The 17,429-nt window shown below is 38.2% G+C and overlaps 1 protein-coding gene across 5 annotated transcripts in view; it reads right to left on the minus strand.

Moving 5' to 3' along the window:
• SLC49A4 (solute carrier family 49 member 4) overlaps window positions 1–17,429 on the minus strand; it is a 125,327-nt gene that overhangs the window by 106,955 nt on the left and 943 nt on the right. For all 5 annotated transcript variants that reach the window (XM_007175648.2, XM_057545420.1, XM_057545423.1 and 2 more), the window contains exon 2: window positions 8,803–8,896. In XM_007175648.2, the coding sequence (XP_007175710.2) occupies window positions 8,803–8,896 (94 nt within the window). The remainder of the gene's footprint in view (window positions 1–8,802; window positions 8,897–17,429) is intronic.

Below are 17,429 nucleotides of genomic sequence, written 5' to 3' on the forward strand. Positions count from 1 at the left end.
CCTCTCCCTCCTCCTGTGGGATGAAATGTGACTACAGTGCGGATAAATCCACTCTGGACTGTCCTGCCAAGGCATCTCCCTAGGGAAGCAACAAGATAGAGGGAACTTAGGTTCCTTTGTAGAACAGAGCTGCCTAGGCCCTGGCCCACCTGCCAACTCTGCACTATCACATAAGAAAGAAATACTATCATGTTTTAGCCATTATATTTTGAGACTCCTCACTATAACCGCTTAACTGTTCCCTGATTGAGAAATTAGCTCCAGAATTAGGATTCTGCATTCAGAAAGGCATAACATATTTGGCACTGACTTAGTGGCTGGGCTGCAGGCTGAAAAGGCAGGTGACTTGTGAGATGCAGCAGAACCACTGCTTGTGATTACCTGGAACTGGCTGGAAAAAAATCAGAACACTACTCTGTTTCCTGCCCCTTGCTGCTCTTAGGATGGCACTACAAGAGAGACGGAGCCAGGCAAGTGGTAGCTGGTTTGCAAGCACAGACGGAAGGGACCAGAGCTCTGCTAAGAGAGTTTCTCTCTGCCCAAGGCCTACTACCCAAATTTAATGAGAATCCAGGGATTTGAAGCCTCAGGTTGCTTCTGTATCCTAAAATGGCAGGAAATAACGTCCTTCAGAGCCTGTCTAGCAGCAAAGATCAAATTAAAGGTGTTATTTTCCTACCCAGGCCTTTTTTCAGATGGCATCCCGGTAGCCACCACGAAATTGAGGGAAAAGGGATGAGCTGAGCAGAGAAGGAGTAAAGGAAAGGAGATTCAGCAGGTGTAAGAAACACAGCCATAAGTAAAAATCTTTGGATGTGGTTACATTTCCATGAACCCACTGGATGTAAAGAGAGAAGCCTACTAAATGTCTGAGGGAAGTGTGTCACCAAAGACACCGCAAAACGGTTCTATGAAGCTTTAAGATTGCTTGATTCCTAAAGTAATCCTGAGGTCCCCAAATCAGCATCAGGCAGAAAGTGAAACACAACAGCTGTGTAGCCCCTAAGAATGGCATAGCCTCCAACTTCAGGTGTATTCACTGAGAAGAATGGACCAAAAAAGAGCCTTCCCAAGGACAAAGCCGAAATCACAAAGAACAATCAAAGGGGTTACTCCCAGAGAACCACAAAGACCTGATAGAAGCCAGAGACTCTGGATTTTGAGTTGGACGCAATAACTGGACAGGACTGTGGGTCTTCTCCTTTGAGGAAGCATGAGTATGTTCTTTGCATGGGAAGAGGGGGCACATGGATGCATGGAGACATTTGATAGCAGAGACTACTAACCGTCTCCTTACATCCATTCTCCCTTTCTTTTGCTATAGCATCCATGCGTTTTTTGTTGTTATTTCTTAAATTTATTTTCAAACCAACTTTGTTACCTGGGACAGAGAACAAATCCTCCCACTTCTACAAAAAGAAATCAAACATGACATTCCATGGCAAAAATGAGACTTCCACAATCTTCCTAACACGAAGAACTTGTTTCCAGTTGAGATTTCCTACCCCGAGGAGTACTGCTTAATTTAGTGCCTTGTACCATTATTTCTGTTTATGCTGTGAGAGCTATATCTTTTTTTTTTTTTTAAGCATCCTTGCATTTTAACTGGGCACATGGCTGCTGAGCTACATTTCCAGCTCCTCTTGCAGATAAGTGTGGCCATGTACTAAGTCTGTACCAATGGGATGTGAGTAGAATTGATACATACAGCTTCCTAGTCATCACCTAAAGAGGTAGTCACTTGCCCTGGATGTCCTATTTCCCCTTCCTGTGGGCTAGAATGAAAGCACTGATGATGAGCCAGCTTTGACCACCTGGACAAGGATATCACCCCAGGGGATGTTAGAACAACAGAAGAGGAACTTGGGTCCCTGGAACAGAGCTGCCTACATGCCTGGAGCAGTCCACTATCTTTTAGACTGTTTCTTGGGAGAAAAATAAACTTCTATTTATTGAGCTTGTGTATTTTTTTATCTCTTTACACAGCTTAGCCTATGCTTTACAAATACACAGACTGTCAATAAATGTTGACGGCCGGGTTATGAATTTAAATAATGAAATCTGAAATCTGCAAACCAACATTTGTTAAGAATGTCTATTATGTTCATTTTCCCATTCTCTTTTCAAAGTGCTTATATTTTTATATTATTTTATAAGTTGGATATCATATTTGCAACACATATTTTTCCTAGTTTGTATTTTAATTTTATGATTCTTTTTGGAAACATGAGGGTTCAAATGTTTATGTAGTCAAATCTACAAATCCTTCCCTTATGATTTCTTTCACTGTTTTAATACTTGGAAAAGCAATCTCTTTAGGGATAAGATTAATTTTCCCTTACACTGTTTCATTTTAAATATGAAGCTCATCAATCCATCAGGAATATATTTTAATGCACGCTGTGTGGTTAAGTATCCACATTTCTTTTTCTAATACGTAACCAATTTGCCCAAACACATAATAGATAAATCTATTTAATAAAATATGCTTTATTTAGTAACCCTACTGATTTATGTGCTTATTATTATATGTTAAATTATTACCAATGCCTACTTCTGGCCTATTTTGTTCCTGTAATCATTCTGTTGCAGATAAAATAATCTTTTACCTGTTTGTGCCTTTCCGTATTAATAGGAAAAAAAAATCTATGGCAAATCTTTATTCAGAAGAATAAACAGACATTTGCAACAGACTTTGAATATATTCTCCATAACTTTCAACTCAGTTTACTCTGAAAATCCTATCAACATTTGTGATTATGATTATGTACAGTAAGGAGAGACAGGGTTATAAATCAGGGAGGGGGGTCTCAGGGGGTTTCTGGATTTCTAACCTGGGTGATGGGTACATAGCTGTCTTTTTCATGATTATTTCACTAAACTGTACATATATGTTTTATGTACTCTTCTATATGTATACTATATTTAACAACAAAAAAAGTAAATTTAAAAATTCATATATGATCTTATAAGTCCTTAGAAGAAATGTCTCAGAAATAATCACATTCCAAAGACAATCAAAGGGGAACAAAAGTATCTTCCAAAAATCTAAAGATCACTTTACATATCTTCTATTGGCTTTTTCCCCTGTTAAATGCTTATTATGAGGAGTTAATCTCCTACCAATCTTTCTTATCTAAATCCCATCTGACCATCATGGAGAAATATATCCATGAAATCTGACCTCTGGAGTTTTAAGAGTCAAATTGCAAATAAAACTATTAAATAGAAGATAAATCTTAATCTGCTTTAAAATAAGACATTAAAAATATTATGCGATTATACTGTAGGATGGGCAAGCACAATGCAGTTACTATTTAAAGTGAGGATGCTACGTACCTAGGGCAGTCAGGTTGTCAAACTTAAAATGAGTATAAAATTAACTAAAGGAGCTTGGTAAGACTAAATGAGTAGGACTGGGGTGGGGCCCAGGGATCTGTATTTTTAATAAGCAGCTTGTCTGTGGACCATACTTTTAGAACACACTGATCAGAATCCTATGTATTTTACAGAGAAGAGTCTTCGTTCTTAAATCTACCAATTGTTCATTTTTATACCAAAGGGTTTATATTTCTATACTGGGGAAATTTACATATAACCCTTCCTGGCCTTTCCTTCTCTTATTCTCATTATTGAAGATCTGATGTGTTCATTTTAGTTTCTCTTAACTAGTGTTTTCAGTCCAAAAGGTGACATATTCACATGGTAAAAATATTCTCAAGCAGAGAAAAGAGTATAAAACAAAAAAGTAAATCTCCTTTCCACCCCAGACTTCCAGGTTCCCAGGCTTCCTCCTCAGAAACAACCAATGGTAATGGTTTCTTTCAGAAACAGTCCTTACCAAATACATCCCTCCCACTTTTTTCTAAGTAGGAATATATTAAACATAACATTAAAAACTTTGTCTTTTATAAAACTCAATGATATATCTTGGAGATATTTCCAAATCAGCACTTACAGAACTTTCACCTCCTTTTCACGGCTACATACTATTCCACTATATACTTCACCATGACTAGTCCTTTGTGGAAGACATTTGGGTTGCATCCAGCCTTTTGCATTACAGGCAAAGCCACACAAATGTGATTTTCCTTACAAACTGGTAGAGCTTTATATGTGGGCTAATTTTCTAGAAGGACACGTATTGGGTTAAAGGACATGTGCATTTTGAATTTGATAAATACTGCAAAAATGCCCTCTAAATAGGATGCCCCAAATTGCTTGCACATCAGCAACGCCTATTTTTCCCTATACCCTGGGCAACACAGCACACTATCATACTTTTTCATCTTTGCCAATAAACAGACATATAATTGCTCTTTTAATTTTCATTTCTTTATTTTTTTAAATGGTTTGCCTCTTTTTTTTCTTAATTAATTAATTTTTTTATTTTGGGCTGCGTTGGGTCTTCGTTGCTGTGCGCAGGCTTTTCTCTAGCTGCGGTGCACAGGCTTCTTGCTGCGGTGGCTTCTCTTGTTGCAGAGCACCGGCTCTAGATGCCCGGGCTTCAGTAGTTGCGGCTCGTGGGCTCTAGAGTGCAGGCTCTAGAGCGCAGGCTCAGTAGTTGTGGCGCATGGGCTTAGTTGCTCGGTGGCATGTGGGATCTTCCTGGACCAGGGTTTGAACCCGTGTCCCCTGCATTGGCAGATGGATTCTTAACCACTGCGCCACCAGGGAAGCCCTCATTTCTTTAATTATGATGAAGTTGTTGAGCATCTTAAGATCTGTATTTCAATTTCTGTAATTACTTGCTCATATCTATTACCCATTTTCCTACTGACTTGCTATTTTTCTTATTGATTTGACAGAGTTCTTTTCAACTAAGGAAATTATCCATTTGTCTTATTGTTGCAAACATTTCACAGTTTTTAACTTGCCTTTTGACTTTGTTTTATAGTGTATTTAATCATGCAGATATTCTAAATTTTTATGTAGTAAAAGTATTAAGCTTTTCTATGGCTTCTGGGATTTGTGTCTTAGTTGGAAGGTCTTCCCCATTTTAAGATTATTAAAAACCAGTCTCATTTTCTAATACTTCTATGGTTCATTTTTTATATTTAAATGCTTGATCCAATTGGAATTTACTTAAATGGTAAGGCAGAGATTTAGGGCTCTTCATTTTTTTTTTCAGATAGCTGAGTAGTTATCATAAAACCATTTACTTAACAATTCGTCTTTTCTGGTATGGTCATTTTAAATGTAATATTGCCAGCTACAAAGCATTTTACAATGGAGTGTATTTCTAGAAAATCTGTGTTTACTAGAACCATACTATTTAACTATCTAACACATGTTAGTAATCTATTGTTAATATTAATGAAAATTACACTGAATTGAAAGATAATATGTTATGAGAATCACTGGATACACCCTATGATTAAAAGCAGATATGACCTACTATAAGTTCACCTTCTAGAAGTTTGTAAATTGTTTACTGGGCATGCTATATTGTATTTCACACTATAAAGTAATGCCATCTGGTGCTATAGAGCAATGCCACCTGCAATTTTTTTGGTATGATTTGCTTCCCAATCATAGAAAACATGCTTTATAGTTCATTATTCTAAGTTCTTTATTTATTTGTGATGTTAATAAAAGTGGCAAAATAATTTTTCTTGAATTTTCATTGGTACTCTGCAGATGAAAGAAATATTGATACTATGAAGAGGTAGACCACTGTTAGGAAGGTGGTAATAATAATTGTATTGAGGAAAGGGCTTGTCAGAAAGCTGCTACTCTCATGTCTTAAGACTCATAGAAGATAAAATACAGGAAGTAAAGGGTGCAGGGACACTGTTCAGAAGGCTGGGTCAGAAACTCAAAAAGCTCCAAGTGGAACAGGGCACAGAAAAAGATCGCTAAATACTTGTTTCAGTGCTAGCCAAATGCATATTAAAGGTCTCTATCCCTTCCTCTTCAGTGTCAGATGGAGACTGAAGCTTAAAAGTGGTGATCTATTGAACCTACTAGTCAAAATACGCATTCTAATTGCAGCATTTTCATTTTAATAGCTGCATATGCATTGTTAATAATACTGCTCCAAAGAAATAATGTATGGACATAAAGTGAAGTCTCATTTCAAGGGGATAATATCCTAACATTCCTTATAGGTGAACACACAAAGACGGAAAATTCAACTTTTACTTTCTTTTTATGAAAGGTTCAATCTCTCGTAACTCTTTATTTTATTTCTCTTTCTTTCCTTTCCTATCTTTGTTTACATTTCTTTATGAGCTCTATTTTTCATACCATTTTCTCTACCAACAGAGTCAACTCTTTATTATTCCTATAATTTTATATCTGAAAAGGATATGAAGGGATATAAGATTAGAGAGAAGCAACAGAATGGATGGCCCAAACAGAAGAAAAGCTAACAAAAATACCAGTAGGCATTTTTAAAGAATGCATTGTTGAATTTAAGCTTACACTGAAATCTGAACTTAAAGACTGTAGATGCTTAAAAAAAACTGGATATTTGAAAAATTACGAACATCTCAAACACGATGAAACTCATCTGTTAAAACCTCACTCAGAAGGGTAGGAAATGAAGACCAATGTTCCACAGGAACCCAAATGATTTTGCTATCTGCCTTTTAAAATATGAAACACATGTACTCTAAATTTTCTGGAAAGATAACGTATTTTGAAAATTTGAAAAGGAACAGCATTTAGTTTGAAGTGAAAAATTCTGTTCCAAATGAAAGTCAACATCTTATACCTAAAATCCATTCCTTCCTCCTCCTGTGCCCCATGTCTCTGTTAATGGAATCAACAATTTCAGAGTCTCCAGAGTGCAACCTCAATCATATCACCTCTGATATCTTTCTCTCATGTTCTCTCTCGCATCTGTGCTATCCTTTCCATTCCTACAACTTCCCAGGGCAAGGGAGTCATTCTGGACTCCTCACTTTCTCTTATTCCCTTTATTCAATCCACTGGCAAATTCTTCAAAATATAATCAGAATTTGACCACTTCTCACCACCACCACTGCCATCACTATGGCTCAAGCCGCCATCATCTCTCACCTGGTTTATTTTACTGGTTCCCTACCTGGTCTCCTCACTCTTGCCCTAGACCTTCAACATCAGTCTATTCTCAATAAAGCAGCCTGTGACCATGGTTCTCCTCAGCTCAAAGCTGCTAATGATTTCCTAGCTCAGAAAAAGGTGAAGTCCTTACGAGGTCTTGAAGGACCTGGTCTCACACTCCCGCCACCACCCATAACTGCGCTGGTCTAATTTCCTACCACTCTTCCCATGAAGTCTCTGGTTCAGCGGCTCCAGCCCTACCAGCCTCCCTGCCAGGCGTGCTCTTTCCTTCCCACCCTTTATACTTGCTCTTCTCTCTGCCTGAAATGCTTGTCCCCTACATAATGCATTGTCCATTCATTCCTTCAAGCTTTCTCCCCAAAAGGTATCTTCCCAGTAAGAGTTTTTTTGCCCATTCTTTCTGAAATTTCACCATCCTTCCACTGACATTTCAAATCCTTCTTTCCTATTTATTTTTCTTTCCATAGCACATACTATATATTTAACTTATTTATCTAGTTTATTGCCAGTCTCCCCAACTGGAATGTAAACTCCACGAGGTACAGATTTTTCTACTGTGTTTTCTGCTATATTCCCCATGTGCAGAAGAGAGCTTGGCACACAGGAGGAGCTCAGTGAATTTTGTTGAATAAATGAACTAATAAATGAATAAAGAAATAAAACAAAACAATGACTCCAGCTTGGGCTCTCACTGCATCTTTCCAGGCCTCCTGCTGGTACTCTCAACCCTCTGTAGTCAATCCTACAGACTTCAAATCAATAGTTTACCTCATATACGTCTGATCCTATTGCTGCTCAGATTAAGAACCTAAGCGGCTCCCAACTGTCCGGCGAGAAACTGCAGTTCTACCGGATGGCGTCAATATCCTTCACATTCAGGATACCCTTTTCTAAACTCATCTCTTTATATTCCATTCTTATGTCTTATTCAGTACACCAGTGTCTCCCAAACTTGAGTAATTTATGCTCCTTTTTAAGGGGAAAAATTTTCTCAATGGCTCTTAAGGTCAAATCCAAGGATGCCAGTTTGATAAACACTAGGAAACTGACATCCTGGTTAATAAAAATGTCTTTTAATTACAGATTATTATTGGTTAAAAAATCTTTTAATATTATAACCAAAAGGAAAACAAAATTTTTTATATCTTCATATACCCTGCACCCCCTGAGAACAAATCCATGGACCCCAGGTACAGAAATGCTGCTGTACAGAAATGAAGCTACCTACCCATCCTGGAAGAGGCCTGTGCTTACCTGCCTCTGTGCCTTTGTTTCTGTTGTTCCTCTACGCTGGAATATCATTCCCCTAACTATAGTTACGAAAATTCTACTTATCCTTCAATGTTTACTTTAATTATCACCTTCTTCATGAGCCCTTCCTTTCGAGATCCTCAGCCAAAACTTATCTTAGTCTTTTGGGGCAATTTTATAAATCTTCTATGGCATTAACTACATTATTCTTCCTTATGTTATACTATTATTTTCCCATGGTTATAGCTCCCAGATAGCATGAAGATTAACTTGTTCTCTATTTATTTACACAACAACTAGTATAGTGTCTTCCACATGACAACTAATAAATGCCCACTGAATTAATCATGTCAGGAAAAAAAATGCTACTATAAATATGACCCTCTACTGATCTTAAAAATGGAACTGTTTACTAACAGCTTATAACCAAACATATATAATATACTCATAACAAAAGAGAAAAATGTGGAGAAAAAATTTTAAGTTATTTATATGATTTACCTTCTTTTAAGCATTAAGTCTGATATAGGTATGCATCTTAGACCAGTTCCCAAAACCATAAGGAAGGATGTCAGAAGCACTGTTATCCGAAGACCTAAAAGGAAACAAAAATATCTGGATTATTTTCTATTTTCTTTTCAAGTAAGTCAATGTTAAGAACAAAGATTTTTTACTCAGTCATACTGGTATTATATTCTAATACAGCTTTTCTCTATAACTCCCAATATGGGGGGGAAAAAAAAACTCTCATGCTGAAAATGAAATGATTCTAACTTTAATAGAAAACTTGAATGATCACATCGAGGATAGAGGAAAAAGTTCTATTAGCTCCGGTTTTTTAAAATGAATGGCTAGAATGCTTTGTTCAGATATAACAATAAAAAATATAGAAAATAATTTTAAAAGACAAGGTATTTTAGTTTTATATCTCAAATATAAAATTTCTAATTTTTGAATGCAAGCTGTTAATAAAAAAATTCTAAACTGCCCCTAAAAAGTTTTTTAAGATGATAGAATGCTTTAAATTTTCTCAAAAAATGACAAGTGGCCAATTACTTCTTTTATCTTATAATGAGGACAAGTTTGTTATAGGGTCTTAGGAGATGGTCCATTAGAACCCTCTGATTATTAATACAATAATAGTCTTTTAATTTTTCTTGATTTATTGGATGGCTTTCAACTTATAGAATGATGCTGTTAAAAAAAAAAGCATGGTTTAGGGTTTTAGATAATGCGGATCAGATAGCTTTTCCCTTTGTATTCCAAATACAATCAATTATTTTGAAAATGTGCACCAATGGTCAGTTACATGGATAACAGGGCAAAAGAGAATATAAAATATAAAAACAAGGTAACCAAATGTAAAATAGATAGCTAGTGGGAAGCAGCCGCATAGCACAGGGAGATCAGCTCCGTGCTTTGCGTCCACCTAGAGGGGTGGGATAGGGAAGTTGGGAGGGAGACACAAGAGGGAGGAGATAGGGGATGTATGTATATGTATAACTGATTCACTTTGTTATACAGCAGAAACTAACACACCATTGTAAAGCAATTATACTCCAATAAAGATGTTAAAAAAATAAAAAAATTAAAAATAGAATGTGAAAAAAACTAAGGTAACCAAAAATAGACACAATAGTCTATCTATGGCAGAATAATATAACAGGACTACATCTTCCTACTGTTGGAATGCTGTACTTTTCTATTACTAAATCAATGCTGCCTTACTGCTTGTAGCAGTCACAGAGGTGGCTTTCACTGAGTATGTGGCAAAGGTGGCAACATTTCTTACAATTTTTCCCAAACTCAGCACCTCCTTGAAACCATTTCACAGTGAATAGACTTAAACTATTTAATGCAAATTTTCTCTTTTTTTTTCCAGATCTTTCTTTTTTTTGGCAGGGGGAGATGGTTAAATGCTTGGTTTTCAAAGGGCTTCTCTGCTTGAAGGAAATTGAAAGTCAACAAAACTATAATTATGCAGATTAAACACAGCAAGAAAATAAACTTGAGATTCAGATCAGGCACACACACGCTACATTGAGGGTAATTTGTGATATGAACTGAGCTTTATATGATCTGAATATGATTAATATAATTTGGCAGAAGTAATCCGGTAGAAAACTGTGCTTCGCAGGAACAAGTAATGCATACATACTGCTCATTTACTGCGTCTACTAACAGAACACAGATTTTAAAACCACATTATAGCCACAGGAAATAGAGTGTAATTAATAAAAAGAACATTCATGGTCATAAATATCCTAAACTTGCAAAATGTTGCTCTTATAAGGTTATACTGGGTGCCCTATGAGATAAAATTTTATAGATTTGGGACTATAAGGCTTACATTCTACATGATGTTTATTTTTTTCTAATATTTGGTTTGTAATTAAGGTAAATAGCCACCAAGTGGGCAGTGGGACATTGTTTATGGCCCTACAGTCCAAATAACTAGGTTTCCTATTACAACTGCTGAAAGCTAACACACTTTTCTACTCAATTATGACTTTTATCAAACATATGACAATGTAACAGCTGATATAAACTTTTAAGAGTAAAGAAGTCGTGAAAAGCTGATTATTATAAAGCAACCTTGCAGGTACAACTTGTGGCTTGCTTATTTTTAATTGTTGCCAAGTATTACTTAATCCACCTCAGCTGCTGCTCAGGTTTGAATAGAATGCTTTCTTGATCTCATTTGAATCTTGACAAGGCAGGACTCTGCAGTTCCATGTAATCAAAAAGATAACAACTGACTTTGGGAAGGAGAGGTATGAGGACCCCAGGAAAATATGCTTATGAGACATCTAGGACCTTCATATAAATAGATCCCAAGTGATTACAGTCCTAGGATGTGAGTGCAAAAACCATCTGATGAAAGGTACGGGAATAATTTCAGAAAACCAAACATGACTGAAAATAAAAATAAATTCTACTCAAAGATGGCATCCAGACTCTGCAGGAAGCCCCCTTCCAATGGATGAGATAACTCCTTATGCCAGGAACCTATTGGGTACAGGACGAGAGTCTCCACAATCGGTGCCTAAAAGCATGATCGCAAAAAAAAAACAAAACCCAAAAGCAAAAAAAAAAAAAAAAAAACCCAAAAGCAAAAAAAAAAAAACAAACCCAAAAGCAAAAAAAACACCCCACCACACAAACCATGTGTAGTAGATGCACGGAAATGAGTTTGATCTGGTAAAACCACCCTTCCCAGGCCCCACACGTCCATCAGCTGGAGTGAAGCTCTGCTTGCTCCTGGCAAGACCACCTGCCCCACCCCCAACAGCTACAGCCTGGCCTGGCCACCCCGATCTGCCTTGGACACCAGGAGGACTAACCACATCATGCCTGCTTTTCCTGTTTACACTGGTCACAAGAGACCCAAGATTCACAGGTCATCCTCATCCCATCAGGGCTTCATGCATACCCAAATCCGACCTCATCTCTGCCAGCGCCTCAACTCCCCAGATCTCTGCACTGTGACTCCTGGAGCGCTCAGAATCAGCGGATCAGTAGAATCCCTATATTTTCAAGCTCTTCACTGTCTTCACCTTTTTGCTACTCTGAAACCTCTTCCCTGAGGACAGTGTTTCTCCAGCCCCTTCCAGGTCATTGTTACTCCCTCTCCCCTAAAGCTCCCAGGCTTCTCTCCATGCTTTGATTTCCTCTGGTTTAAGCACTATGATTACGATGTGCCTTGCTGTAGTGTTATGCACGCTGAGATTTGCTTGGTGTGGTTTTTTTCTTCATGCTGTTTCCTCAAACTGGATTCTTGAATTTCTTAGATTTCTGGGTTTATGGATATCATCAAATGTGGAAATTTTTCTGCCATTATTTCTTCAATTTTTCCTCCCCATTTTATCTCAATCCATGCCCTCTCCCTTTACCAATCTCTTCTCATCTGGGACTCTAATATGTATATTAGGCCACTTAAAACTGTCCTGCTCCCTGATACCTGTGGTTTTTTGTTTTTTTGTTTTCTCTGTGTTCCACTTTGGATAGTATTTATTACTACATCTTAAAGTTTGCTAATCTTTTCTTCTACAATGTGTAATCTGCTCTTAAATCCTGTCCAGTGTATTTTTTTGGTCTCAGACACAGATTACATTTTCATCCCCAGAAATTTAATGTTGGACTTTTTATGTCTTCCATGTCTCTCCTTAACATGCTTTGTTCTGTCTTCTTGAATATATGTAGCATATTTATTCACAGTAGCTGCTTTGATGTCCCTGTCTATTAATTCTATCATCTGTGCCATTTCTTGGTCTGTTCTACTGATTGCTTTTTCTCCTCTTTATGTGTTGTATTTTCCTCCTTCTTTGCACACTTGGTAGTTTCTGATTTAGATGCCAGGCATTCTGAATTTTGTTGGGTGATGGATTTTTTTTTCAACTCCTTTAAATATTTTTGAACAATGTTCTGGGATACAGTTATTTTTAATCTTTTCAAGCAGTACTTTTAAGCTTTATTAGGTGGAACCAGAACAGCCTTTAGTTTAGAGCTCTGTTTGTCTTTACTGCTGAGGCAACACCCTTCTGAGTATTCAACCAAACCTCCTATGTATTATGAGGTTTTCCCATTCTGGCTGTTGGGAATGTGAACAATTCCCAGCCTTGTGTGAACTTTGAGAATTTTTCTGCCTGTTCCTTTTTCGCAGTCCTTTTCTCAGACTTAAGTAGTTTCTTCATGTGTAACTGCTAATCAGTGCTCAGCTGAAGACTCAAGAGGAACTCCCTGCAGATATAGAACTCTCTCTCTGTGAACCCTTTTCCTCTCTGGTACTCCACCCTAAGAATTCTAGCTATGGTGGCCTCTTAAGACTTCTCAACTGTCTCCTCGACTTGGGGGGCTCTGTGGGGCTCTGTTTGAACTACAGACCTCTGTGTGAAGTAATCGTAAGAATCACTGACCTGCTCTACCTTTTGTCCAATGTCTGAAAACCACTGTTTCGTATACTTTGATTTTGTTTTCTGTTTTTAGTTGTTTAAGATGGAAGGATAAATCCAGTTCCTGTTAATCCATCATGGCCAGAACAGCCTTTGATCCAATTCTATCTGACTGTCATACTCACCACTCCCTGCTGCAGTTGTCTGCAGACCACCACATACCTGCCTCCACGTCATTCGCCCTCATGGCTTGAAACTGTTTTGGCTCATTATTACTCCTGAGGACACTACTTCTTTCATGAATCTGGTGATTTCAATACCAGATACGATCCTTTCAATATCCTGCCTTCTCAGTCCCCTGACTTCTTATTCCACAATCATGCCCTCTACCCTACCTCGGTTGTCCACTCTCTTTGTTATACTCTGACCTTATCTTTACCGTAATTGCATCCACGACATAATCCCAATTTCAAGCGTCCCATTCTTCAACCATGACCTCCTCTCCTTCCCACTCATTCCTTCTAGTACTCTAAATTCTTCATCCATTGGGAATGACAATTTTGGAGCCTACTACTTTTTCTCATCTACCTCAGGTGTTTCCTTTTCTTCTTTACCCAGTTTAGATTCCGTGGTCCATTGTTATATCACTCTCTACATAATCCTCTACTCCTGGCCTGCACTTTCTTAGTCCTACACACCTGGCAAACCGCAACTCTGGTGATCTCTCTCTGCCAACTCTGCCCATGCCTGTGCTTGCCCAACAGAACAGGCTGGAGGAAAACAAGCGGCCATGCTGATTGGTCTCACTTGAAATTAATGCCCAGTCACTTAAAGCAGACCCTCTGAGCTGCCCGACAATCCCACTACAATTTTCTAGTCCGTGTGTTCTCTCCTTTCCTAGGAAATAGTACTACAACTTATCGTGTCTCCTCAATCTTCCAAGAATTGTTCTCCTGTCCTCGCTGTCAGGTGGTAATTTTGCTTTCTATTTTCTGAGAACTGTAAACAAAGATAACTCCCACAAGCTCCTACCACCCACCATGTGCATCCGTTATCTATACACTCTACCTTTTCTTCTGTTACTACTGAAGAATTAGCTGTCAACACTTCTATCTAAGGCCAACCTGTCTACTTGTACTCTGGAGGACTGCACCCCATCTTGCTTAGTCAAGGACATGGCTACAGCAATTCTTCCCCTTCCCTCCAGCATTGTCAATTTCTCCCTTTCCACTGGATCCATTAGAATACTGCATTCCAGAGATATGTTTTAGTATTTCTTATCTTTTTATTTCTCTCTTTTCTCTCTTTTTTTTTTTCTCTCTTATCTTTAAAAATACTTTCTCAGTAGCCACATTCCCCCTGGCTACTCCCTCATTTCTCTGCTGCCCTTTACGGTGTGTTTGACATAATGTCTACACTCTTGAACTCACCCCCACCACTCCAGTGAGACTATTCTTTTAAACGATACCAAAGATTTCCATGTTGCTAAACCCAAGGCTCTACTCTCAGTCCTCACTAACTGGTTCTTCCTTATCTTCCCAAGCTCTGAATGTTGGAATGCCCCTGGCTCAGTCTTCTTCTGAAGCAACATCCCTCTCCACAGGTGATCTCACTCAGCTCCAAGACTCTAAACACCATTATAGGTTGACAAATCCCAAATTTATTGCTCAGGGAATAAACTGACAGTTTAGCTTGTCCTATATCTAATAGGCTTTTCAAATTCCTGATCTGCATGCCATCTACCCCCAAACACTCCTTCCACAATCTTCTACATCTCAGTAAACTGCAGCTTGGTTCTCCCAATTACTAATGCTAAAAAAGTTGAGAAACATCTTAAATCTTCCCCTTTCCTCACACTCCACCTCTGCCTATCCATCAACAATACTCAAATCCTTCACTACTATCACCCCAGTTGGAAGTCAGCATCAGCCCCATCTGAGCTGTTCCAACAGCCTCCCAACCGGTCTCCCTGCTCTGGCTCTTGTTCTCAAGACAATAGCAGAGTCATCATTTTACTCTTCTGCTCAAACCTTCCAGTGGAGTGAGCCCTCCTCACTCCTTCATGGCCAGCGTCCTTACAGTGACCTAGGAGGCCCTGCATGATTTCAGCCTCTCACCACCTCTCTGGCCTCACCTTCTACTGTGGTTTCCCTTATGGCTCAACTCAGCCACAGAAGCCTCATTGCTCTTTCTCGGATATGCCAAACAAGTTTAAGACCTTTGTCTTTGTCCAAAACAGTCCTGTCCAGAATTGACAAGGTAGGTTTCCTTTTTCCCTCAGGTCTCTGCTCAAACACACATTATCAGTAAGTCCTTCCCTGACAGTCTAGAGAGAGTATCACCCAATCACATCCCCTTTCTCCCTTGCCTTGCTTCATTTTTCTCTAAAACATTTATCACCATCTGACACACTAAATATTTAATTTTATTGTTGTTTTTGCCTGGATCTCCTCACTAGAATGTAGGCTCCATGAGGGCTATCTCCCTAGAGCTTAGCACAAATTTAGGTGCTATCTCCTTGTTGAAGTTTTCTTCACTAAGCTTCTAGGGCACACTCACTTTTGGTCTCCTATTATCTCACTAGGTAGTCCCCTTTTATCTCCTTGCTGGAAAATGAAAAGGACTGAGAGGGTACAAAACCGATTTCAGAAAGATAACTGGTCCTCTACTAAGTTGGGTGGGACCCATGGCAGCAGGAAGACCAGACCTATCCTCTAGGGAGAAAGATACTTTAGTACCCAGGGATACCAGGAACTTACTTCTATGTATGCAAATAGGACATGTGCAGCAGGACAGCCAACATATGGAAGGAAACTGGCTTTCTCCTACTGAAAAGGAAACCACTTCCTAAGTGAGAGAATTTTAAATTTATTTTTTGTTGCTCTAACCAACAGAAAACATAAAATAGAATTCACCATATAGTCATAGAAACTCTGAAAGAACTCCTAAAGTAACTTATTTTATAAAGAGAATAGGTAGTCCCTAATTTATCTGGCCATGGATAGTAGATATAATTATAATAAAAAGGATAAAATTAACATTTTTCTACCATAAAAACAAAGCTGGCTAAATTTAGGGAATAATATTGAAAAATGCTCCTGATAAAAAGTTAATAAAAAGAAATAATAAAATAGCATTTCCCCTTAAGTTATCCAACCTTGTAAGGAATGACAGAGGAACTGTCACAGATTGAAGGAGATTAACAAGAAATAACAACTAAATGCAATTTGGGACCCTCGACTGAATCTTGGAACAGGAAAAAAAAAAAAAGACACTAGTGGAAAAACTGGTGAAATCCAAATAAAGTCTAAATTTAGTTTAAAAACAAACAAATCCAAATGAAGAAAACCTCCATTCAGTACAAGAAACCCTTCCTCAGCATCTAGCACATATCTCTGCCTAAGTACTTGCTCTACCTGGAAGTTCCACACCTTCCAGGGCTGGACACTTTCATTGTTAGAAGGTTCTTCCCTGTATCCCTTTGAGTTACAGCCCTTTGTAACTTCACTCAGTTTAGTTCTTCCTTCTAGAACTATGAACATTAAGTCTAACTCCTCATTACTTGGTCTTCACATATTTATATTCTGCCTCAAGTTTCTTTTTGAAGCTTGACACACCCAATTCCCTTCATCTGACACATTATGATTTTTACATCCTTTATAGTCTTGTCACACTTTTAAAGCTCTCCAGTTTGCCCATGGCCTTCTAAAAATTAACGCTCAGAATTGAACAGTAGAATAGAGCATTTCAAACTATTTCTCTTGTTTTAGATACTACACTTCTGTGCCTAAAACTGTCCTGCACTTTTTAGCAGCTACATCACATTGATCATGAATCATTTACCCATACTTGTGTGGTGTAATTCAATGCCTAATCATTCAATCCTATGACCTTTTTTTCTCCTCACAGAATCACACTGGCAAGTGGTAAAGTGAGATGTCTGTCCAGAGTATTCTCTATGAAAAGAGAGTCTTCATTCATCTGCAAGCTTCATCTGAGAGTTAAAAATCTCAACTGACCCTTGCACCTAGTCACATACACACACTTTAAAGCTGCTGTGCACCATTTTCCAGAACCATTTTCCAGAAACCAAAGCGTCAGATCCGAGTTCCGCAACAGCTCTTCCTGGGCTTGAGTCATCTATTATGCAAAGCCAGCTCATTACTTCCTTGTATCTGAGCATCATCAGTCTATTTTCTGACCTTTCACCCTCAAAATCCCCAAATCCCTTTGAAG

The sequence above is a fragment of the Balaenoptera acutorostrata genome, chromosome 4 (genome assembly GCF_949987535.1).
Source record: "Balaenoptera acutorostrata chromosome 4, mBalAcu1.1, whole genome shotgun sequence".
Lineage (NCBI taxonomy): Eukaryota > Metazoa > Chordata > Mammalia > Artiodactyla > Balaenopteridae > Balaenoptera > Balaenoptera acutorostrata.